General features: G+C 40.5%; 1 protein-coding gene across 2 annotated transcripts; it reads right to left on the bottom strand.

Moving 5' to 3' along the window:
- Positions 1–100: 100 nt before the first annotated feature.
- Positions 101–24,774, bottom strand: IKBIP (IKBKB interacting protein). Of its 2 annotated transcripts, none has more exons than XM_059681915.1 (3): positions 24,261–24,767; positions 14,614–14,731; positions 101–1,016 (listed from the first exon to the last, which is right to left on the bottom strand). In XM_059681915.1, exons 1-3 carry the CDS (start codon positions 24,434–24,436, stop codon positions 261–263), a joined length of 1,050 nt encoding a protein of 349 aa, XP_059537898.1. In that variant the 5' UTR covers positions 24,437–24,767; the 3' UTR covers positions 101–260. The 2 variants fall into 2 exon arrangements, with proteins under 2 accessions (XP_059537898.1, XP_059537897.1); XM_059681914.1 differs by lacking the exon at positions 101–1,016 and adding an exon at positions 7,161–10,246 and having other exon boundaries at positions 24,261–24,774.
- Between the last annotated feature and the right edge of the window lie 58 nt (positions 24,775–24,832).

The following is a 24,832-nucleotide window of genomic DNA, read 5'->3' as shown; positions in this document are numbered from 1 at the left end:
GTGTGTGTGTGTGTGTGTCAGGGGGATGCATAAGGTTCTTGCTAAAGAAAGTTTCAATAACATGTTTTAGCATACTTGTTTTGAAAAATCAAGTGCTCAACCCTTTTCAAGATTTTATTTTTACTGTACAAAATGGAATCATGTACAAAATGGTATTTATTCCAGAATTTCATTATTTCTAACTTGTCAGTCTCTTCATAACATGACAGAGGTCCCATTTAAAAAACAACTTACTTCAGTCTAACCTAAATAATATCAAACTAATCCGTACCTGAAATGTGTGTTATTTCATCTTTTATATCCTTAATCTCAGCTTGGACTGTTGTTAAATTAGATATTTTTTCATGTAAGAAAGCAATTTCTTTCTCTCTTTGTAGTAAGTCAGCAACCAGTCTCCCAATGCGTAGTGTTAAATCATTTACCAACGGTTCCAAACGGGAAAAGTCCTTCTTTAGATTATACACCTTAGGCTTTAGATCATTTGCAAAAGTCACTGTCTTCAGAACTTTAGCTCTGTCACTTTCTAAGCTTAACAACCTGTCTGTGTGCTTGTTGAAGTCACTCTTTAGCTCCGAAAGCATCTTCTTAACAGAGTTAATTCTCTGTGAATTTTCAGATGCTGTCTTTCGGAGCATTGCTGTTCGGTCAATGCTGCTGGAAAGGAGATCACCTATGTTTTTTACTGTATTTTTTTCTGTTTTTTCTATTTTACTTTCCAGTTCTTGCACAGAATCTGACAAGGATGTTATATCAGTTACTAAACCTGAAATACGGCGTAGATCTGTCTTTATAGTTGTAATCTTGAGACCAACATCTTTTGCTGTGGAAGTTGTACTTTGGTGTACTTTTGTAATATCTTGTGAAAGAGTCGTCAAATTGTTGTTCAATATGCCCTGTTTTTCAGTTATCCTGTTGGACCAAGTTTTCAACTCATAAATTTCCTCCTGTAGATGCTTCAGATGAGCAATTATTTGAAAAGACTTCCATTGTTCCATGATAGCTTCAGACTTCTGACACTAGAAGAAAATATACGACAGTAACTTAAGTTGATTAAGATCTCAACAGTTAAAATTTAACTTAAATTTTGTTAATCCCCACCCAAGGGTATTTTTCCATTGATTTTTAGGGAGAGTGTAAGAGAGAGGGAAAGACAGAGAGAAACATCGATGTGAGAGAAACACAAACATCAATTGGTTGCCTCCTGTACGAGCCCCAACCAGGGGAGGAACCTGCAACCAAGGTACCTGCCCTTGACTGGAATTGAACGCTGACGTTCTATCCACTGAGCCAAACTGGCTAGGGCTCGACTTACATTTTGTTAGTTTTAACCATAATTTCACTGCTCCTCTGGAAAGCATTTGGTAAAAGATGTATTAAGTATATTACTAATGAATAAGAAGGAAAACTGATAAACCAAGATGGCGGCATAGGTAAACACCAGAGTTTGCTGCCTTGAACAACCACTTCAAAATACAACTAAAAGACAGAACGGACATCATCCAGAACCACAGGAAGGCTGGCTGAGTGGAAATTCTACAACTAGAAGGAAAGAGAAAAGCATACCGAGACTCAGAGGAGGTGCAGTATGGAAGTAAAATACTAATGTGCGGAGGTGCATGCAGAACGGGCTGGGGGCTGAGGGCGCAGTTGTCATTTTCAATCGGGAGGGAGTCTCAGGCTCTGAGCTCCAGTTCTGGGCGAGTCTCCGGGGACCCACACTCATAAGGGAGAAGCGGGACTGTCTGACATCTGTCGGAACTCGAGGGCAGCTTTCCCTCAGAGGGGCATGCAGCAATTGCCCAGACACTGAGAAGCAGAGCCTCTGAGAGCAGCCATAACTGCTAGCCCCACCCTGTTGATCCCGTGGGACCCTCTCTGCCCAAGTCCTGCAGGGAGGCTTTTGCTGGGTAGCCTCAGGCAAAGGCTAGATTAGCATCTCCCTAGAGATCCAGGAGCCAGGAAACCCAGAGGTCAGAGTGGGACCATCCAGTTTGCAGCTCCATAGAAACATAAAGGACACACTCAGGGGGCAGACTCAGTGAGCACCAAAGCCCCATTGAAGCAAGTCTTGCCCCATAAGGGTGTCTCCAGCACAGAAGTTCTCCCACTGCAGACACAGCTGATTCTCACAGCCAGTTGGCCTGGAGGTCAATTCCTCCCAGTGATAACTACAACAATCAAGGCTTAACTACAACAAGACTGTGCACAAAGCCCACAAAGGGGTGCACCAAGAGTGTCCTCCTCAGGTAATTGGGGAGGCTGAACCACTGGGCCCTAGAGGACACTCACCACAGAAAACCACTTTATCAACACAGGGAAGCATAAAAAATGTGGAGACAAAGAAAAAGGACACAAATGACAGAAATGGAGGAAAGCAAACTACTGGATATAGAGTTCAAAACCACACTTTTAAGGTTTTTCAAGAATTTTCTAGAAACTGCCGATAAACTTAATGAGATCTACAAGAAATCTAATGAGACCCTCAAGGTTGTGATAAAGGACCAACTAGAAATTAAGCATACACTGACTGAAATAAAGAATATTATACAGACTCCCAACAGCAGACTAGAGGATTGCAAGAATCAAGTCAACGATTTGAAATACAAAGAAGCAAATAACACCCAACCGGAAAAGCAAAATGAAAAAAGAATCCAAAAATACGAAGATAGTGTAAGGAGCCTCTGGGACAGCTTCAAGCGTACCAACATCAGAATTATAGGGGTGCCAGAAGATGAGAGAGATCAAGATATTGAAAACCTATTTGGAGAAATAATGACAGAAAACTTCCCCCACCTGGTGAAAGAAATAGACTTACAAGTCCAGGAAGCGCAGAGATCCCCAAACAAAAGGAATCCAAAGAGGACCACACCAAGACACATCATAATTAAAATGCCAAGAGCAAAAGACAAAGAGAGAATCTTAAAAGCAGCAAGAGAAAGAAAGTCAGTCACCTACAAGGGAGTACCCATACGAATGTCAGCTGGTTTTTCAACAGAAACTTTGCAGGCCAGAAGGGAGTGGTAAGAAATATTCAAAGTGATGAATGCCAAGAACCTACAACCAAGATTACTTTATCCAGCAAAGCTATCATTCAGAATTGAAGGTCAGATAAAGAGCTTCACAGATAAGAAAAAGCTAAAGGAGTTCATCACCCCCAAACCAGTATTATATGAAATGCTCAAAGGTATCCTTTAAGAAGAGGAAGAAGAAGAAAAAGGTAAAGATACAAATTATGAACAACAAATACACATCTATCCACAAGTGAGGGTCAGCTTTAGCTCAAGCGGTTACTTCGGATTCTGCTTGTTGCAGACACATATCCACAAGTGAATCTGAAAATCAAGTGAATAATCTGATGAACAGAATGAACTGGTGATTATAATAGAATCAGGGGCATAGAAAGGGAATGGACTGGCTAATCTTGGGGGGAAAGGGGTGAGGGGGATGCGGGAAGAGACTGGACAAAAATCGTGCACCTATGGATGAGGACAGTGGATGGGGAGTGAGGGAGGAGGGTGTGGTGGGAACTGGGTGGAGGGGAGTTATGGGGGGAAAAAAGAGGAACAAATGTAATAATCTGAACAATAAAGATTTAATTAATTTAAAAAAAGAGAAGGAAAATGAAGGAAATATAAAATGTTACTGAGAATGACATTTTTCAGTTATTATTTTTGTACTATCAATCCTCTGTACAGTGACAAAATGAGCTAAATGATAGTGACTTATTTTTCTGTTGCTGGAGAAGGGAGGAGCCTTCTAGATGAGCACTGGTAGAATTGGAGGGTCAAACAAGGCACCATAACTTCTGAGACATAAATTGTGTGTAGTTATAACAACTGCCAGAATGAATGTCCAAGACACTTTAAATACAATTATCGTCCTATTACTTTTACGAATAATTTTCTAGGGTATCTATCTTGAATAGTTAAATTTAACTAATTCTTAAGTTCCTAATATGTTATTAGGCATGCCAGGTGTGAGAGACATAAAGATGAGTATAGGCCAGTGATGGCGAACCTATGACACGCGTGTCAGAGGTGACACGCGAATTCATTTTTTTGGTTGATTTTTCTTTGTTAAATGGCATTTAAATATATAAAATAAATATCAAAAATATAAATCTTTGTTTTACTATGGTTGCAAATATCAAAAAATTTTTCTATATGTGACACAGCACCAGAGTTTAGTTAGGGTTTTTCAAAATGCTGACACACCGAGCTCAAAAGGTTCGCCATCACTGGTAGGTTGTGGTCTCAATTCAGTTTATTGGTTTAGTAGAGAAGACAGACAGGTGAAAAACAAAACAACAAATAACAAAAGCTATCTCCAGGGTTCCAAAATTCCATGATTCCAAATACAAGTGGTTCTCAGTTCTGGTATGTTTCAATGCCATTGTCCTCCCCCACCATCCACTGTATACTGATATTTCTGAACTGTCTTTTTGGTTTAACTTGGACACATTAGCTGATGAACATTTTGAGTGCCTGGCATTATTTCAAGTTGTTTTTGTTGTTGGCGGTGGTGTGTGCAGGAGGCAACCAGTCAATGTGCCTCTCCCACATCAATGTTTCTCTCCCTCCCTCGAGGCCGCCCTCCACTTTCTCTGAAAAGCATTGGAAAAAATATCCTTGGGTGAGGATTAAAAAAAAAGGAAGACAAAGGAGCACTATGTAGTTGCAAAGAAACAAAAAGCTAAAATGAGGCAGTTAATTAATTCAAAACAGCAACCCAATTGCTCCATCATATATGTGTGTATATTTTAGAATTCTTTTCCTCAACAGGTTTATGCTTCATTAATTATTGGTGGGGGAGGTGCCCCTCCCACCCCCCTTTTTGATAGAGAAGTTAGATTGTGAAAATGTCATTGCAGCTATGGCAATAAGGGACAGCCACAAATGGGAAGGAAATCGAGTAGTGATTGCAAAACCACATTTTATTTTTAAGGGGAAAGTTTTGCAATAAAATGTATTTGCTAAAACAGAAGATCCCCAAGGGTGAAAAGAGATGGCTTACTTTCACCTATTTCATTAGTAGGTTATCATTTATTAATGTATCTACTCTGTAAATGTTGTTTAATAGCATATAATTAAGATACCTCAGAAAGAGCTAAGTTTATTCTTAAAGGATCAGATCACTAAGAAGCTGCTAGTAAGCCTCTTTGTTTTACTTGGTAGCTTACAAAAGCAATTTATCAAGAACTTCCACTGACCTTTACTAAAATATAAACTCGATACATACACTGTAGGAATTGTCTACTAATTGTTTTACTGAATTATTTTTAAAAATTGCTTTTGGCTTGCTTAAGCTACTTAGTTAGGATGTACAGAAGACAGGGAGAGTCTACCAGCACCAGTAGCAGTTCAAAAGATTCAGCCAATAATTTGAATATTTACCAAGTTATATATATGCTAGAGGCCTGGTGCATGAAATTCGTGTGGGGGGATGGAGGGAGATCCCTTAGCCTGGCCTGTGCCCTCTCGTCGTCTGGAAGCCCTTGGGGACATCCCTCTCACAGTCTGGGACCCCTTGCTCCTTACCACCTGCCTGCTCGCTGCTCCTTACTGCTTGGCTCGCTGCTCCTTAGCGCTGCCACAGAGATGGGAGAGGCTCCCGCCACCGCCACTGTGCTCGCCAGCCGTGAGCCTGGCTTCTGGCTGAGCGGTGCTCCCCCTGTGGGAGTGCACTGACCACCAGGAGGCAGCTCCTGCGTTGAGAGTCTGTCCCCTGGTGGTCAGTGCGCATCATAGTAACCGGTCATTCTGGCTGTTCCGCCGTTAATGGTTGCTTAGGCTTTTATTATATAGATGCAAAGTACTAAGCTAGATTGGCCTACAATGATAAATATTGTCTGGGTATACAAACATAACAACATGGTTCCATGGAATGATTTCTGGGTCCAATTGGCTTTCCAAAAACTTTGCTAAAAAATCTTTGAACTGCACTAAACGACCTGGAAAATGTCTCTAAAATTTAAGACCATTTTAAGCCTGAAGGAATCATATCATTTGGTACAATTCCCTCATTTTATAAATTAAAAACCTCAAAATCAAGTGCCCAAGAACACACACTTGGTGGCAAAGCCTAGGTCAGAAGATTCCCAACTAAGGTTCTTTCTCCTCCCCTGCTTTCTCACTCTTTCCTAAACATTGATTAATTCCTTCTTATGCCCAAGGCCCAAACAATTTTAGGTCACAGTTACAACTTTTGAGTGACTCACAGTCTAGTTTAATAGCGATATGGTAATCATTACTTGGCTACCACCAAGTTTGGCTGAATTACAGCTTTTTGAATCCTTAGGGTAGTTCTACTGACAGGTTCCTTGTGATTTTTTCCCCTCCCCTGGTTGAACAGCAGTGGGTTGCATCGAATAGTGTGAGGTCAGTGGCCTCTGGAGTTGGACAGACCCAAAAGCTTGTTTGCAAGATTCTTAATCTTGCTGAGTCTCAATGTCCTCATTTGTAAAATGGGTCATAGTTAGCAAAGCTGTGGTGAGAACGCTAATGAACAAAATAAAGTAACAAACAAAATAGAAACAAATACATAGATACAGAGAACAGACTAACAGCTGTCAGAGGGGAAGAGTTAGGGGGGCTGGGGGAGACAGGTGAAGGGATTAAGCAAAAACACCACCACCAAAAACTCATAGACATAAACAACAGTATGGTGATTACCAGAGGGAAAGGGGGTGGGAACAGGTAGGGGAGGATAAATGGTGATGGAAGGAGACTTGACTTAGGGTGGTGAACACACAATATATAGATGGTGTATTATAGAATTGTACCTCTGAAACATATAAATTTATTAACCAATGTCACCCCAATAAACTCAATTTAAAAAAAGAAAAAAAAAGACATGCCAAGTGCCTGGATGACGTGACTCAGTGGTTGAGCATTGACCTAAGAACCAGGAGGTTATGGTTCCATTCCCCATCAGGGCACTGGAGCATGCAGGAGGCAGCCCATCAATGATTCTCTCACATCATTGATGTTTCTCTCTCTCTCCCTCTCACTTCCTCTCTGAAATCAACAAAAATATATCTTAAAAAATCATGATGATGTATCAAATATGGTGATAGGCCAAACAATTAAGTAAATAGAAATGAAGGATACAAGAGATCACATCTCTTTGACAGGATGGAGGTTGAAAGAACAAACTCCAGCTAACTTTATAATCTATTTTATTAGTACGAAAATAAAAACAAAGAAATACAATTTTGTCAGTGCACACAGACAAGAACTTAGACATTCAGAACTCGAGGAATTTATGTTAAGATTCCAGAAATTAATGCTGTGACTTTTAATAGAAAGACTCTTCCATTCTTATGACCCACGGCTATCCACCGTAGTAGAACGTATTTGGGATTTCTCCCAAAATGTGCAAGTTTACATAGTACAGCTACCTGACCATACTACCTTTTGTAACTGATTGCTTTCAAGTTGTTTGTGCTTAATTCCACTGAAACTGCATTACAAAAAGGGACTATAGTTGGTTATTGGCAAGAATGAATAAGAATAGTACTTCCATATACAGTAGTCTCAGTTTTCAACACCAAGTCTGGACACTCTGATATATCAGTTTACCAATAAAAGTCTCATGTGTTCCCCCCAGTCCTGCACATTTCGATTATCGTTATTAGAAAAATACGGCTAGGTCTCTGCTTAATCACCTTGGTATGCCTGTCTTATTCCTTGTGACTCTATTACGTAATTTTGAGTAAAATAAATCACTATGTGAAACAAATCTGTTTGGGCAATTAGTTTGGGGACCCTTTAAAATAATGACATACTTTTAATTACCCTAATTGTCATAATTTCTCTTTCTTTTTTAAATGTTTATTTTTTATGTACCTGGCTCACTGTGGGGAGTGGTCCTGGGGCAAAGGAGAGAGGGTGGAGCAGAGCCTGAAAAGCAGAGCCTTTTATTTTAATTTTTTAAAAAATATGTTTTTATTGATTTTTAGAGAGAGGAAAGGAAAGGAAAGGGAGAGATAGAAACACCGATCAGCTGCCTCCTGCAAGTCCCCTACTGGGGATGGAGCACACAACCCGGGCATGTGCCTTGACCACCTAGGAATCAATGGGTGACTGCTTGGTGCATAGGTTCAGCCACACCAGCTGGGCAAGCAGAACCTTTTAAATTTGTTTCATCAAATCCTGTGCCTGTGTGAAGAGGCCGAAGGTTGCACCTCTGGATGAGAAAGTACCCGCTCAGGCTTGGGGAAGGCGAGTGAAGGGGATGCCTGGAGAGCTGCGAGATGGCGGGAAGCTGAACTGGTCCCCAGAAAGGGGAAGCAGAGATGGCAGGCTGGCTCTCATTTCTCGTTTTGCTGCTTTTTCCTCTTTAAAACAGGCCACAGGCTTATTGCTGTATGTTCTCAATAGAGTAATTTACCTAGAGATCCTGTATCTAGCAAACTCAGGAATCTGTAACACAGTCAAAACTTTTTTAAAATAAAAAGCCCAGCTATACAGAGATATTCCAAAAGTCCATACTTAAAAGCATATACATGTCATTCCTAGGAAAAGCCTTAAAAAAAAACACCCCAAAACAAACAAAACAAAACAAAAAAACCCAACCATATGGGTGGGGCAAAAGTAGGCTTACAGTTGTTTGTATGGAAAATAATACACTAATGAATAAATAATAATACAAGAATAAACTTTTGCTTACTCACAACTGTAAACCTACTTTTGCCCCACTCTATATTACTCTTATTTAAAAATTCTTACAAATATCTATAACACAGTTTAGAACCTTAACAAAAAGTAAAAACATTTCCAAGGCTCCATAGTTTTCAAAAAATGCATATTAATTCATCACAAAATACCCCAATCTTGCTCTTGGGCATGTTATTTTTTTAGTTTAGACAAAATTCCTATGAACTCCGTGGTCTGGATTCTTAGCCTGTAGTAAATTACAAAGGAAATGAAGGCCCGGCTGAGGCTGGTACTTCACCGACCCACCTGACAGTAACAGGTCAGTGGGTCACCTTTTCAGGTGACAGAAGAGATATAAGTAGACATAAGGTTTGAAAAATAGCAAACTGGGGTCACTTAGTGAGGAGGTAAACACCCCTCATTAGCTACTAGAGATACTAATATATTTGGGTCCAATGGGTGAAATTCATAATAATGACCAGTAATTATTAGAAAAACATGAAAAATACTAAGGATATTACTTTTTAAAAAGTATATATATAATTAGAATTATTTCTATTTAAAATGATTAAAATGAAATAAGTTGTATTGCTTAGAGATAAGCTTTGATTGTCTGGATAATACACTTCTGTGGACATCTCACCTCTTTCACAATAATGTAGGGTAAGTGAGACATATCAAAATAACACAGAAGCATGGAACTAATAAATTGATGTACAGTAATATGGTTCATCAGAATAAATGTAGTGCATTTAAAGGTCACTACCAATTCCTTTATTTTCTAGATTACGTTCTTTTAAAGTTCCCTTTTCCCCTGCACTTGAATATACTATAAAGTCATGAACTTTTCCTTTCAGAACGTCCAGTTCATTTTGCATCTTTAATATGCTGTTGTCGTACTGAAGTCCTTCAAGAGTTTTCTGCATCTCCATGATCTCAGATACTGCTTTCAGCATATCATCTTCCATATTGAACATCTGAAGAGTTAAATCTTCCATTTTCTTTTCTGTCCCTATCAGATCCTGAGAGACTCTGAGAACAGAGCGAATTGCACTTTCAATGGTTGGCAAATGTGTCTTGCATTCCTCAACTTTGGGTTCGTAGTTGGAAAGCTTATTAGTCAGGTCTTCATCTCTGGCCAAGAGAGCATGCTGTTCCTCTTCCAACTTTTCCACTGCTTTTGCATCAGAGCCCAGCTGCTCCTCGACTCGCAGAAGATCCTCTTCTTCTTGTCTTTTCACTGTTCTGATATTTCTGAGTGTGCTGTCTTCCAGATCTTTTAGCCTTTCCGTGAGCAGCTTTATTCCTTGTTCAGCTGCGTTAATTTGGACAGTCACTTGCGAATGCATATGCTTTGATTCTGATTTGAAAGTGTCTGTGTCAGCATTCATTTCTTCCAGGCTTCTCTCCCAGAAATTTGTGACATTTTGGAATTTCTCATTAAGGCTTTGCATCTTTTGAGCGAGCATCTCTTCACTAATTTGAATGTCATGCATGATATGCTGGAGGCTGGATACTTCCTGCTCAACCTGGGTCACCAAAGACATGGATGATGTAGCTTCTTGCAGGATACTTTCAGTAGACTCAAGCTGCATTTATAACACAAAACAATTCCCAAGGCTACTTAATAACTTTTATATTAGGGAAACACACTTTAACAGTCACGTGCCAATTTCAAATTCTGAAGATGTCTAAAATACCAAGTATATCAGAGCCATACTGGCAAAAACATTTATTACTTTCACGTTGTTTTAACGTATTTAAATTTAATAGATTAGCACTACGGCAGAGAAATATACCTGACCTTATAATCCTAAATATTTGCACATTTTCATAGAGGGATATTCAACTGAAAGATAATGCTAAAGGGAGCCTGGAGTATAGCATATTTCTTTCTTTTTTACTCCAATGGAAAGTAACTTAGTTGTTATTTCTATGGTTATTTGAATTTTTAAGAAACTGTAAGTTAGTTATAAAATTTTTTCACTTTTCTAAATCCAATGATTCTGGAAGAGTTTCTGCCTGAAAAAAAGTTGGTTGACCGACCTTTGTGGAGAAGATACCAGAATCAGATCTTACAAATATCACAAAGGCAAAATGAAGAAAAAGCTAGTGCAGTGAGACAACTATGTCAAACAGCAAAGTGTCCTAAATATCTGTAAATTATGGTAAGCTCCTGGCATGTCCTCATGTGTCCGGAACATAGGTAGATGAGGTTGTGCGTCTCTCTTAGTCTACACTTACAAAGATAACAGCCTTAGACACACAGGAAGGACTAGGAATGAATATTAATTTATCAAATGTTTGCAGCCTTGTGTTGAAGACTTAATACTTTTCAAGACACAGTTCTGCCCTTAAGCAGCTTAGTGTAATTGGGGTGAAAGCCAAGTCTATATACACTCTGATAGGGGAAGAACTATGGAAGCATTTACATGGGGCACCCAAACGAGACTTTGATGATCAAGGAAAGTATTCTAGAAGCATTATCTAGTATCTGCTTCTAATCACTTCCTCCCTAAATCATCCTACACACTACAGTCAAATTAAGCTTTTAGGAACTGCTATGAATATTATGGTACAATATGATGGTTCCTAAAATATTGGTACAATATGATGTTTTCTAGGTTCAAGTCCCAAATTCTATAACCTCTCTCTAACTTGTCTTCCTTCCTCTTTGCTTAGCTGAGTTCTGTCCTTCCTTCAAGGCTCAGACCAGATCTCAGCTCTTCAGTGCAGCATTCTCTCATAACCCTAGTCTGACAGCCCAAACTCCTGTACAGCAGCACATACTGTATTATGTATTTGCCACCTATTTGGCACTCAGCACATATGATTCAAGAATTTTTGAGTGTTCACTCTGGGCAGGACCTGTGCTAGACACTGGACATAAAATTATAGATATAGTATAGTCCCTGGCTTCACAATTTGGCAGAGGAGATAGAGATTTGGATCTTTTATATTCTAGAGTTCCAGTAAGACTTATTGAGTGTCCTTTGTTCCATTATTATATAGAGATATAGGAATATAGAGATACAAGACACTGTGATTGGCCTAAAGATCAGTAAAGGAGTCAATTAACAACAACAAAATCACAATAGATAATGACTTGTGTTATGACAGAATTAGCACGGGAGAATGGATGCTTAAGGAGAGGTTAGAAGTCTGGATCTCAGTGAGGGAAGGCTGAGGAAGTGACTCGGAAATCTGACCCCTTAACAGACTGATGAATGAGACAGTGAAGATAGGAGAGCTCCTAAATTCCTTAGGCGAAGAGAGCATATCTGGTACATTTTTGTAGTCCCCGTATCTCGAGGTATAAAGAACATGTTTCCTGATGTTTAGGAAGAAGAATGGTGTCCAGCCGCCATGGCTCAGGGGCTGAGCATCGATCGACCTATGAACCAAGAGGTCACGGTTTGATTCCCAGTCAGGGCACATGCCCAGGTTGGGGCGTAATCCCCAGTGGGGGGCGTGCAGGAGGCAGCTGATGGATGATTCTCTCTCATCATTGATGTTTCTCTCTCTCTCTTCCTCTCTGAAATCAATAAAAATTTGTTTAAAAAGAAAAAAGAAAAAGAAAGAAGAATGGCCATAAACCTTCTGGGCCCACCCCCATCATACCTGAAGCAGTTCCAGGTGACAGCTGGGAGCAATGTGCAACCCACTGAATAATATAATAGGACCACTTTGAAACCTTGTTTACAAATTATCTTCAGTGCACACATGCAGCCATAATACAAGTTCCTTTAAAAGCCAATTTTGAGAAATACTTGTACATTGGTAATACTGCTAGGTTTAGTTGTCTTGTTAGCAGCGTTTTGAAGAGGCAAGCTTATCGTCCCCAAGGTAATTTCCTACCTGGACTGTTCATCAGAGCATCACTATATTCTGAGGCATATATCTCAAGAGTCCCAAAAGTTCAACAGGATAACAAGGTTTCAAGATTTAATTTGCAAACATATATAGCGACTAGTATACCACAACAGCTGTCATTTATGGGCTGACAATATATTCTAATAGTTTTACATTTTTTTACAGAGAGCGAATACCTTAAATTTATTACTGCTTGAAAGTTTTCAAAGTTTACATATGTATTGTATCTCATCTAATCCTTATAAAAATTTGTTATTCTCATTTAATAAATGAGGAAACGGAGGCCAAGAGGAGTTAAGGTGATTTTTTTCTGAGGTGATGTAGTTGTGATGGGAGTCCAGGTCTAGTTTTTTTCCTCCTACTGCATTACGCTAGCCATGAGGATCAGCTTTGTGAGAAGGCAGCTGTTGTTAAACTACTCCTAGGCAGACTGGGAGAGAAAGAGCAATGCAAAGACTGAATATTTTTGGAACCTATGATAATATATATTTTATTTATTTATTTATTTATTTATTTATTTAATATATTTTATTGATTTCTTACAGAGAGGAAGGGAGAGAGATAGTTAGAAACATCGATGAGAGAGAAACATCGATCAGCTGCCTCCTGCACACCCCCTGGGGATGTGCCCGCAACCCAGGTACATGCCCTTGACCGGAATCGAACCTGGGACCTTTCAGTCCGCAGGCCGAAGCTCTATCCACTGAGCCAAACCGGTTTCGGCGATAATATATATTTTAATAGTTAAAAAATCTGCTTTAAAAAGCATTTTATTTGCTACCAAATTTTTTCATTTAAAAAGGAAATCTTTTTCAAAATTTGCTTTTAAGCACATTTAGTTTCTGTTTCTTGACATTTTTTTTCTATCATCTTCCCCCTGATGAGAGGGGCCTCCAACAATTATAACCAGATTCCAACTTGAGCTCTACGTCAAAATACCAATTCTTGCAGCTCCTTCCCAGAGGCCCCTAAGCTCACATTCGATCCCCTGGCATGTTCGAGGGGATGTATGATTTTCATCCACGGCTTTTACCTTCTGAGGGAATATATGCCCATTTTGTGCATGAAACTGCAGGAACTTAGACCCTCTATTTTTTTTCCTGTTTATTTTTATAACATTCTTGCTTACCCTGGTGCCAGGCACAAGTCCTAACTACCTTATGACTTAAGTAAAGATATAGTGCATGAAGAAATGAACAAACAAGATACGTTTCTCAATGATACCTTGGTCCCCAGTAGCCAGGCAAGGCCCACAGATGTCTCGTTGATTACAGCAGACCCTCTCCTGAGAAGTGTAGTAGCTAACATTTTTTTTAATCGGTTGCACATTTCTAAGAATCACAGAAATAATGCATCTGCATTTGCAGCTTGAAGAAACACAACAAAGACATGGATTTCTATTTTCATTTGGCTACAAAATCAATATTTATTTTTAGGTTAATCAGTCTTATATGCACACATATATGTTTATCAAGCAGGAAGAATAAAACACCGATGAAACTTTGCCCAACAAATGCTTTTCCTATTCTAATTTTATACCAAAATATCAAGCATATACACTTGATATTTAAATAGAAAATTGAGGTCACCTCAATATGAGCATGTTATTCTTTTTTTTTTTTTAAATATATTTTATTGAGTTTTTACAGAGAGGAAAGGAGAGAGATAGAGAGTTAGAAACATTGATGAGAGAGAAACATCGACCAGCTGCCTCCTGCACACTCCCCACTGGGGATGTGCCCGCAACCAAGGTACATGCCCTTGACCAGAATCGAACCTGGGACCTTTCAGTCCGCAGGCCGAAGCTCTATCCACTGAGCCAAACCGGTTTCGGCTAGCATGTTATTCTTTTCAAACAATAACAGTAGTTGTATTTTAAAAAATTATTTTCCTTTCAAAATGTAATTTAATTCTAAATTGGATTGAAGGGAGAATGTAAAAAGGTAGGGAGACTGTGAGAGTTAAAATAGCATTGCTTAAAAGGCAAAAAAAAAAAAAAAAGAACTTATGAACTAGGGTAGAATGATGATAGGAGGAAGGAAAGTGGAAAAAAATCTTCCCAAATAAGACAATTAATAATTACCTTTTCTGAAATTAAACTGATTTTACTTTGAAGGCCTTGGAATTCGTTTTTTTCTATTTTCAGTAATTGGTATTCGTTTTCCACCTTTGCAAACTTTTCCGATTGTTGAAATACAAACCTGGAAAAGAAAAAAAAATCACTATCTTACCTAATTCATATCTATTTAAGTCTGAATTTTAAAGGAGTATTTTATACCCACTTCTGGTAAGGACGACATAAATTCTGGTATGGGTACTGGCAGCTTTTATTAGTTTATTTCAATAACATTTAGGTAGGTGGTCATTAAATGATACTACTCATGCAAAGATGAATGAAACTGCTCCTGTTCAAGTTCACAGCTAGCTCAGTGAGCAAGACGGTGTGATAGCTGTAATAGATATATGCAGAAGAAATATCTTGAAGGAGGAAATAATGAATTATTTTTTTTAAAGGTCTTAGTCTTTGTCTATTTATTATTTATTTATTTATTTATTTATTTTACAGAGAGGAAGGGAGAGGGATAGAGAGTTAGAAACATCGATCAGCTGCCTCCTGCACACCTCATACTGGGGATGTGCCTGCAATCAAGGTACATGCCCTTGACCGGAATTGAACCTGGGACCCTTCAGTCCACAGGCCAACACTCCATCCACTGAGCCAAACCAGTTAGGGCAATAAAGAATTATTTACAAAGAAATGTGATCTCTACTATTTTGCCTATGTAAAAAAAAAGCATTTTTACATGAAAATGTAAAAGAGAAAAAAAAGCAAGCAGTGGAGTGGAAGGAAGAAGACATGATGGTGATTAGAAGTTGCAAAATAGCCGAAACCGGTTTGGCTCAGTGGATAGAGCGTCGGCCTGCGGACTGAAAGGTCCCAGGTTCGATTTCTGTCAAGGGCATGTACCTGGGTTGCGGGCATATCCCCAGTAGGAGATGTGCAGGAGGCAGCTGATCGATGTTTCTAACTCTCTATTTCTCTCCCTTCCTCTCTGTAAAAAATCAATAAAAAAGAAAAAGAAGTTGCAAAATAACCAGACTCAAAACGGGATGAACATAAGAGTCACTGTTAAAGTGACAATAGAACACATATGCAGTGCAAGGTGTATCATATATACAATTGTTTATAGTAAGAAATACACGTCATATAGATGTACTTTGGATGTCCTAAAATTGGAGTGTTTTTCCATCTGGCAGATAGTACAGGGTAGAAGCATGAAAAAGTTATCCCAGTTTTAAAAACTATAAATGGACTGTTTTGTGTTTAGAACTTGAAATGAGCAAGCACAAAAGACACGCTTTGAATATAGTACCATTCTGGCCTATCTACTTTGACTCAATTCTTTGGGATCTGAAGAAGCAGCAGTTGAAATTCTTCGTGTGTTTGATGTATCAAAAAGCAGTGGAGGGTTGAGAGGAGGGGGACAAAAAGGGAGAAAATGGGAGTCATCTGTAATGCTGTCCATAATAAAAAGAAAAAAAGAATAATAGCATGACACAGCCAGCCATTTTTCTATCATATTAAATTTTTAATGAATTTCTGCTATTAGTACAAAAAAAAAAAAAAAAAAAAAAGGCAGTGGAGCCCTGTTCAGGTGGCTCAGCTGGCTGGAGTATCATCCTGTACACCAAAAGGTTGCAGGTTCAATTCCTGGTCAGGGCACATACCTAGGTTGTAGGTTCGATCCTGGATGGGGTGCATACAAGAGGCAACCAATCAATGCTTCTCTCTCTCTCAAATCAATAAAAACATATCCTCGAATGAGGATTGAAAAATAAAAAAGGCAGGTGGAGCAAAACCTGTGAAGCCAGTATCTAAATCAGAGTACATAGACCAGTGGTTCAAAAGCTTTGCTGCATATTAGAGTCACCTGGCAGTTTTAAAAAAGTCTGATGCCTGGGTCACACACACAGAAATTCTGATGTAATTGGTTGGGGATTTGACTTGGATATTGTAAAATTTAAAAGCTTGCCAGGTTATCCAAATGCTCAGCCAAGTAAAAACCACTAATTGACACTGGTTTGTGAAATTGACTTCGAAAGTCAAACATTTAAAGATCCCAAACTTCAATGGAGGGGTAGAAGATATGAGCTTTGTGCATCATTGCAAAGGTGGTGATATTTCAAACTCATAAATGTCATCATTATGCTGTTTCTATAAAACTGTTCAAAGCTAAAATAGACTTTTTGCTTTTTAAACAAATGTTTACAATGTTAGATGAAATAAATTTATTTTAGTGATGGCTCCCATCCATTCTATAACACTGAATGTGCTAATAGGAACTTTTAAATAAAACTTCTGAAAAAAAATAAATAAAACTTCTGGTTATTAGAAAATGCCATTATCCTAATTTTTAAAGATGGATATGTAGATTTAATTCTCTTTTGATTGGTTGTTTCATTCTTGGCTTTTAAGAGGTTCTTTTCAGAGTATAGGCTTATCTGAGACCAATAGACCACGGATAGAGACCATTCTAAAAAAATACATCTAATTTCAAGGACTTTAATTCTGAAAAACTAATTTTTAAAATGGGCTTTTTAACAGGAGCAGTTCAAAGCCTTTTTACACCCATCTTCCCTAGTTTAGATGAGACAAACAATTAGGGTCTGCTAAGGGCTACAGCTTGTAGTTGAAGAAAGAACTATAAGTAGTTCTGGAGTAAAGATTTCTATCTCTAGGGCCTTGACTCTTTTTAGATTAATAATACTGGTTGAGTGTGGATTTGGGCAACTTTGGCTCTGCCATTTACTAGCTATATAACCTCGCTGGGTAAGCTATTGAAGTTATCTTTGCTGGTTTCCTCATCTGTCAAGAGGGGATACTACTACTGAGTTCATAGGGTTGTTGTACAGATTAAATAGGTTCTGATTTACAAAACTTCTAGACAGTGCCTAGAGCAGGGGTGGGCAACCCCTGGCATGCGTGAAAAACATGGCACGCCAGTAACTTTTGCTGGCATGCGAAACCCTCTCTTATAATCTTCCATTTACAATTTTTTTCTTAATATCGACTTTTTTTATTTTTTCAGATAAATTCAGTGTAGGTGCATCTGAGATAAATAATTTTATATAACAAGTTATCTTAAAGACCATAGACATGGATTGACGAGAGAGGGGAAGAGCAATTTCTATGCCTCTGCCTTAACTCTCCCTGCCTTCCTAGATCCGACCAGTGTTTTGGTTTCATCCACATATGCTTGTGAATCTTTGTTCTCAGTGATGAATTTTGTTAAGTCTCGTAATAGGAGTAGCCTGATGGATGAAAGTAGTAGCTCGTGCATATCTCTGAAGGTCACGAAATATAAACCTGATGTAAAATCTTTGTCATCAGTGATGCAGCAGCAAAAGTCCCACTGATAATATCAAACGGGATCATAAAGTTTTCTGTCGGATTATCAGTGTACATGTATACATTAAAAAATACATGTATTTTTCATCATTATATACTGTTTTTGTCGCTTGAATGAATTTTATTATTTCTTCAAAGCCGGGGTCCAACCCCAGCGGGTCCAGGGGTCCCCAAAGGTGTGGACGGAGTCGGCGAAGAAGGAAGGACACGGAGACAGCACTCAGTTGATCAGCAGCCTAGCCAGGATCTCCAGCCAAGTTCTGGTCTCGATCTCCAGAGAGGTTCTGCTCAGGCTCTCCAGTCAGGTTCTCCTGCCAATTTCTGTAGTCAGGTTCAGTCCAGGATCCCTTGCCATGTTCTCCCGCTAGGCTCTGTCTCTAGGCTCCGAGGCCAGTCCCTCTCCAGGATCCTCCGGCATGCTCTTTCCAGCGAAGTTCTTCTGTCTCTAGGCTCCGTGTAGGTTCTGTCTTCTTGATTCTGTTCTAAGTTCTGAGTGTTTCTGTCTTGTTACAACTGTATTTATACCAGTTGATTCAATCCTATCAATCTCTATTACAAAGGTTAGGGCGTTTCTTATCTCCATTCCAGGGAGAAAAGATTATGTAGTTTAAGCATGATTGTTCGTAGTTAAAGGGATTAATTACCCGCCTGGCACTTGGTTGAGGGGTTTTATTCCCTCCCTAACTTCAGGGGAAAATCCCTACCTGGGGAAAACAACCTTTCTCAGAGACCTTGGTTAAAACACATAGTGCCAAGAAGGTGAGCAAACATATTAAAAACAGTATGCCATATATGCCAGGTCCCTTGAAACAGCAAGCATGGACCGGCTCCCGGCAAATTCCCCCTTTTTTATTTTTTAAAAGCAGGCATTAAAAAGAAAAACCTCAAACGCTCTCTTTTATCCATTTTAAGAGTAGGATTGGCGCTTTCTGCTATTACCTGAGTCCTGATCTATCACCCCAGGGAGAGCTTGCCAATCCTGCACTTTCCCGGGGTGGAAAGGCTGCAGTGGGGTTAAGGATAAGGCTCCTTGGGCCTACCTTCTCCCATGCCTCTACATTTACCTTTCCGGCACCTTTCCTTCCTCAGAAAAGCATGGACGTATTTCTTGTATAAAATGTTCTGTCTGACTGGGAGTAACCTTAATTCCTCTGCTAACAAGCATATATGTTAAAAGATCAATACGGAGTCTTTTTTCTTTAGACTCAGTATGGCACATCTTCTTAATCTAAAGATCAATACAGAGTCTTCTTTCTTTGGACTCAGTATGGCACATCTTCTCAATCTAAGAATCAATACAGAGTCTTCTTTCTTTGGACTCAGTATGGCACATCTTCTCAATCTAAGTTCTGTACTATCCACCTTCTTACCCTACTTATCCTCTATAGGGGGGTCTGTAGCACCCTGGTGGAGTCCTATCCGTCCCGAGTGTGGGGTTCTCAATGGGGGGGGCTTACCTAAGGGAATCCTGTTCCAGGGGTTCCCAAAGGTGTGGACTGAGTCGGCGAAGACTATCCACCCTTTTCCTATGGTGGAGTCCTATCCGTCCCGAGTGCAGGGCGCTTACCTAGGGGTCCCTGTTCGGGCGCCACATGCCGGGGTCCAACCCCAGCAGGTCCAGGGGTTCCCAAAGGCGTAGACGGAGTCGGCGAAGAAGGAAGGACACGGAGACAGTGTTCAGTTGGTCAGCAGCCTAGCCAGGATCTCTAGCCAGGATCTCCAGCCAAGTTCTGGTCTGGATCTCCAGAGAGGTTCTGCTTCGGATTTCCAGCGAGGTTCTGTAGCCATGTTCCCTCGCTAGGTTCTCCAGCCAGGTTCTGTCCAGGCTCTCCAGGCAGGTCCAGTCACCAGGTTCTAGTCAGGTTCTCTTGCCATGTTCTATAGTCAGGTTCAGTCCAGGATCTATTGCCATGTTCTCTCCAGTGAAGTTCTTCTGTCTCCAGGCTCCATGTAGGTTCTGTCTTCTTGGCTCTCTTCTGAGTTCTGTCTCTTTCTGTCTTGTTACATCTGTATTTATACCAGTTGATTCAATCCCATCAATCTCTATTACAAAGGTTAGGGCGTTTCTTATCTCCATTCCAGGGAGTAAAGATTATGTAGCTTAAGCATGATTGTTCATAGTTAAAGTGATTAATTACCCGCCTGGCACTTAGTTGAGGGGTTTTATTCCCTCCCTAACTTCAGGGGAAAATCCCTACCTGGGGATTCAACCTTTCTCGTGGAAGTGACCTTGGTTAAAACACAGCGCCAAGAAGGTGAGCAAACATATTAAGAACTGTATGCCATATATGCCAGGTCCCTTGAAACAGCAAGCATGGACCGGCTCCCGGCACTTCAAGGTTCTTCACATACGTACACCTTAAGAGATATCAAGTAGGCGTAAGATGTTCTCAAAAAATTAGGGTTGGCACGCAGAAGAATTTTGAGTCAGAGATTTTGCTGGTTTTGGCACGCACTCACAAAAAGGTTGCCCAACCCTGGCCTAGAGTGTAACACCTCAGCTGTTCTCTCATACCCTTGCCTTTTCTTTTGGACTGCACTGTGCAGCTACTTTGCCATCCTTCTGACAAGCCTATAGTGGGTGATAGAAACCCCAGGCTTGCCCTGCTTTGAAACCAGGGTAGGGTTTATAGCAAATGAAGGATGCATTGAATGGATGAGACCTCGAACAGGAAAGAGAATAGCTCTTATTCTGTTTTGGGCCGCTTTTCCTTATCATATAGGTAAAGGTCTTGAAGCCCAGCTAGTGTGGCTCAGTGGTTGAACGTTGACCCATGCACCAGGAGGTCGCTGGTTCGATTCCTGGTCAGGGCACATGCCTGGGTTGCAGGCTCACTCCAGTGGGGGGGCCTGCGGGAGACAGCCGGATTGATGTTGATGTTTCTTTCTCATTGATATGTCTATCTCGTCTATCTCTCTCCCTTCTTCTCTCTAAAATCAAGAAAAAAAAAATATATATATAAAGAAAGGTCTTGGAGGCTTGGAAATGTAGGAGAAAAGGACCCATGTTAATTGGCTACCATAGTAGAGTTTACAAAAAGGAACCTTTCTGACTCCATAATCCATTGCAGTCTATAGAGACTTCATACACATCCAGGGCCCTATAGTATTAAACTGCATTTCCACATTGTGCTGCCTCTGCACAGCACCTTTAAGACTCTGATGGTGGCAGACAGCTGATTGAGGACTAATATTTTATAGGAGTTTCCCTGTTTCTGTTTCAACTTAATGAGAAAGAGGCAAATAACCAAAGGAAACTGTTATTATGGACCTTCAGCAAGAAAGGAAGTTTCAGGGCTACAGCAAGGGTCAGTACCCCCTTAGTCCTGTTTCATTTTCAGCATAATACTGAATGGTCAGAAAAACATTGATTATATTCCATTTTTTTAAAAAAATATATTTTTATTGATTTCAGAGAGGAAGGGAGAGGGAGGTAGAAACATCAATAATGAGAGAGAATCATCGATTGCTGCTTCTTGCACCCCCTACACTGGGGATCGAGCCCACAGCCCGGGCATGTGCCCTAACCAAGAATCAAACCCTGACCTCCAGGTTCATAGGTCGACGCTCAACCACTCAGCCAGACCGGCGGGGCAAGAATAAACTATCTTTTAGACAAAACTTCTTTAACAACAAAAAGCTGAAAAAGGGGGTTAGCCGTGATTTTGCTGTATACAACTTGTAGTGTGTTAGATGATAGACAACAAAACCCCGAGTTAGCTGGCTGTTTAAAGAGCTTTTGCCTTCTTATACATAATTATCACAAATGTGTTGAAAAAAATTTATAAAAGGCAATTTAGAAATCTGTTGAAACTTCCAAGAACACTTTTTTTTTTTTTACACTGGAACTTCTGGTTTTTAATTTACATAATTAAATAAGTTTGTAAAGTATCATTTGTGTCTTATTTAGTAACTACACAACTTTTAAACTTTTTGAAAGCAGAATTTCTTCAAAAATTTTCTTAAGAGTCTACAAACAGTATGCAAGTTAACACTTAAAGCCATATAGTCTTGGGCAACTGTTATCTCCAACATCTTATTGTTAAACTGACAAGTCAGGACTTTATCTGTTACACATTATCTATTCACTTTCTAAACAAGAGTTCCAAGCCTAAAGGCCTTCAGTAAGTAGAGATGTCTTGAAATCCTCCTGAGGCAGTGGAAGGGTTTAAACTTCCCCTCCCAATTTAATCTAAGTGTAAGAAGATGGATAAACTGTGTTGACAGGCACATGTTCAATGTTGTATTTTAACAATCAGGACAATGTCAGTACAATAAGCATTAAGTATTTGACCAACTGACCTGTAGATGCTGAAGCATGTGTTCTAGAGGTAAAAAAATCTCGAATGGCTTTGTTGTAATTCTAGTATTTTGAGATGCCAAATGTTTATTTGGAAAATACTTGCAAATGTCTTACCAGAATAATTTTTCATTCCCGAATTTACCATGAATAAATATTCTGCTATAAACAGTGACTGAAGTATTTCTACTTCCAACTCTTGTGGCAAAAGATTTTACAAGAGCAATTAACAGTCAGCTATTTTAATAACAATCATAGAATCTGCCTGTTTTAGAAAAAAGCTTTAGATATTGTTTTGTCATTTTGCAAAGACAGTTCAAATAAAATCTTCCTACTGAACGTAATTTCTTTGGGTCTTTACTGTAGGCACTAACAAATTCTGTGGAAAGTAACCTCACAGGGTAATTTGGTCATATATTCCTAACTGGGCAGTTCACGGGAGTAGTCACATCCCAGGCATATAACTTTTTTAGTAAAGGTTCGCCTTTGCCTTAGGCAAGCCCTGTCCACTGTTTCTGTTATCTAGGTTAGCACAGCTTTGAAATGAATAACCACCCTCAGGAGAATTAATCTTGTTAACTATCCTATAATCAAATCCCCATCTTGCTTTTCCCCACCGTTATATATTTTTCCTTAAGTTCTCTCCTTAATTTCAAAGGCATAAAAGAAACTGCAAAACTGTTACTCTCTGGGGCATTTTTAGATCTTGCTTCCCAGCAACTGTCACCAGTTCTGGCTCAAATAAACTATTAATAAAAATTCTCTGGTTTTGTACATTTCTTATGCCAACAGATTACTATTAGTGTTTTTCCCCAGAACAGGAACTAAATTTTTGAAAAACTGAACAATTTGTGATATAATTTAGCTCCCATGAATATGTATCTTCAGATAAATTCAGTAAGTAAAACCAGTTGATCAGGTTCCAGAGAAAAGCAACGTCTATCTTTGAGCAAACTAAATTCTATCCCTGAATAACCTTCCCAATACAAAAAGGGTTTTAACTTACCTAAAGAAGGCCAGGCATTTTTTAGATATAAGAGCAGCTTTCAAAACAGTAAATTCAGTACATTTATTCCTTTGAGGCCAAAATAAAATATTCCATAAACATAACATTAGTAAAATGACAATATATCAAGAGACCATTTAATAATCAACATTTCACATCACTGTGACAAACTTTTATTAAGTTCAACTTAGGATGAGTCACCACTAAAGTACAATTCTTAACTCACTAGCGTGAAAGAGGTTCTAGACTAGAGGATGCCCAGGGCCCCTCCTAGAATTTGATCACTCTCGAAGACGAATAACTATCTTCTAAATACCTTAAAAATCAATGAAAAAATGGAGGGAAAGTCTAATGTAAAGTGTGTCCTGTCACAAGTGCTACGACATACTTTTGTAGCTTCCCGGAACCCAAATGCGATCTGCAGCCTAGGAACAGACTTCACATTCACATGAACGCATGCACGCGGATCAGAACATGAGAAATCCTCCCAGCTTTGATATAATCATTAACGTTTGTTGCTTTGCGATCCTAATGAATTCTTTCAAGGTTGCACACGTGGCCACCAGGCATTTACAGGGCGGGGCGAATCTGTCCCGGACGCATGCATAGCGGACTGGAATAACGTGTTTATGGAAACGGTCGAGCTTCTGAAGTGTAGCAGGCACTGGATAAAAAAAAAAAAGTTTGGCCGAGTCTGTTCTCCCTTAAGAAATGGCTGACTCGTCCCAAACCTCCCCCTCAACTGCAGTTGAGCGATCGGGGCGCGATCCTGGCGCAAAGTTAAAACGAGTTACAGGAAGAGTGAAAGGAAGAAGAAGCTGGGTTGTCCCTTGTTTGAGGTCGAGGCAGAGAACAGAAGCCGCAAAATTGGGTGTGTGTGTGTGTGTGTGTGTGTGTGTGTGTGTTTGGAGATCTGTGGATGCCGAGCCGGGTGGGGCCAGGGCGGGATTCCGACAGGAGCGGGGCGACCGCTGGAGGCCGGACTCGGGGCCCGTGCGGCCTCGCGCCACTTACCAGGCCAGGCCCAGGCACATGCCCAGCGACAGCAGGCTCACGCCGGTCCGGGGGTCCGCCCAGCCCCCGCTTCCACCGTCCCGCGCCTCGGCGCTCTTCCCGCCCTCGCTCCGCTTCCCGGGATCCGCGGGGGCTCCCTTGGGCCCCGACTTCTTCCGGTTCTTCACCTCGGACATGTCTGGAGGTCCGGAGGACAGCAGACTCCGGGCGGCCCCTACACCCAGAGCGAGTGGGACGTGGCCGCCTCAGCCTCCGCTGGAAGCCGCGGCGGTGACCGCGCCCCCGCCCAGACTTAGCGCCGCCCACGAACCAGGCCCTTCCCTCTCCCGGCCATCCTCGCTGCTTCGCGGGGTCCTCCCGTCTCCTAGTTCCTCGAGCTGGGTCGGGCGGTGACCCCACTACCCGCTTCCTCAGCGTGAATGCTGCAAACCCCAGGAAATCGCAGATTGCGGGCGCGCGCGGGCCGCGGGGACGCCGGGGCGGGGCGGGGCAATGCGCGCCAAGTCCAGCGCGCCGCCGCCTGGGTCCTCCCCTCACGGGAACGCGGCGCGCCCCCGCGGCGGAGCCACGCC

This window comes from Myotis daubentonii, chromosome 2 (assembly GCF_963259705.1).
Source record: "Myotis daubentonii chromosome 2, mMyoDau2.1, whole genome shotgun sequence".
NCBI classification, from domain to species: Eukaryota; Metazoa; Chordata; class Mammalia; order Chiroptera; family Vespertilionidae; genus Myotis; species Myotis daubentonii.
Note: the sequence above shows the minus strand (reverse complement) of the source record. Positions and strands in the feature narration are given on the sequence as shown.

Coding starts and splice junctions, on each gene's coding strand:
- IKBIP (XM_059681914.1), bottom strand. CDS start 24,436: ATGTCCGAGGTGAAGAACCGGAAGAAGTCGGGGCCCAAGGGAGCCCCC. Junction 14,732..24,260: donor ATGTGCCTGGGCCTGGCCTG/GTAAGTGGCGCG, acceptor TTTCTTTTCCAG/GTTTGTATTTCAACAATCGG. Junction 10,247..14,613: donor TCAGTTTAATTTCAGAAAAG/GTAATTATTAAT, acceptor TTATAAATGCAG/CTTGAGTCTACTGAAAGTAT.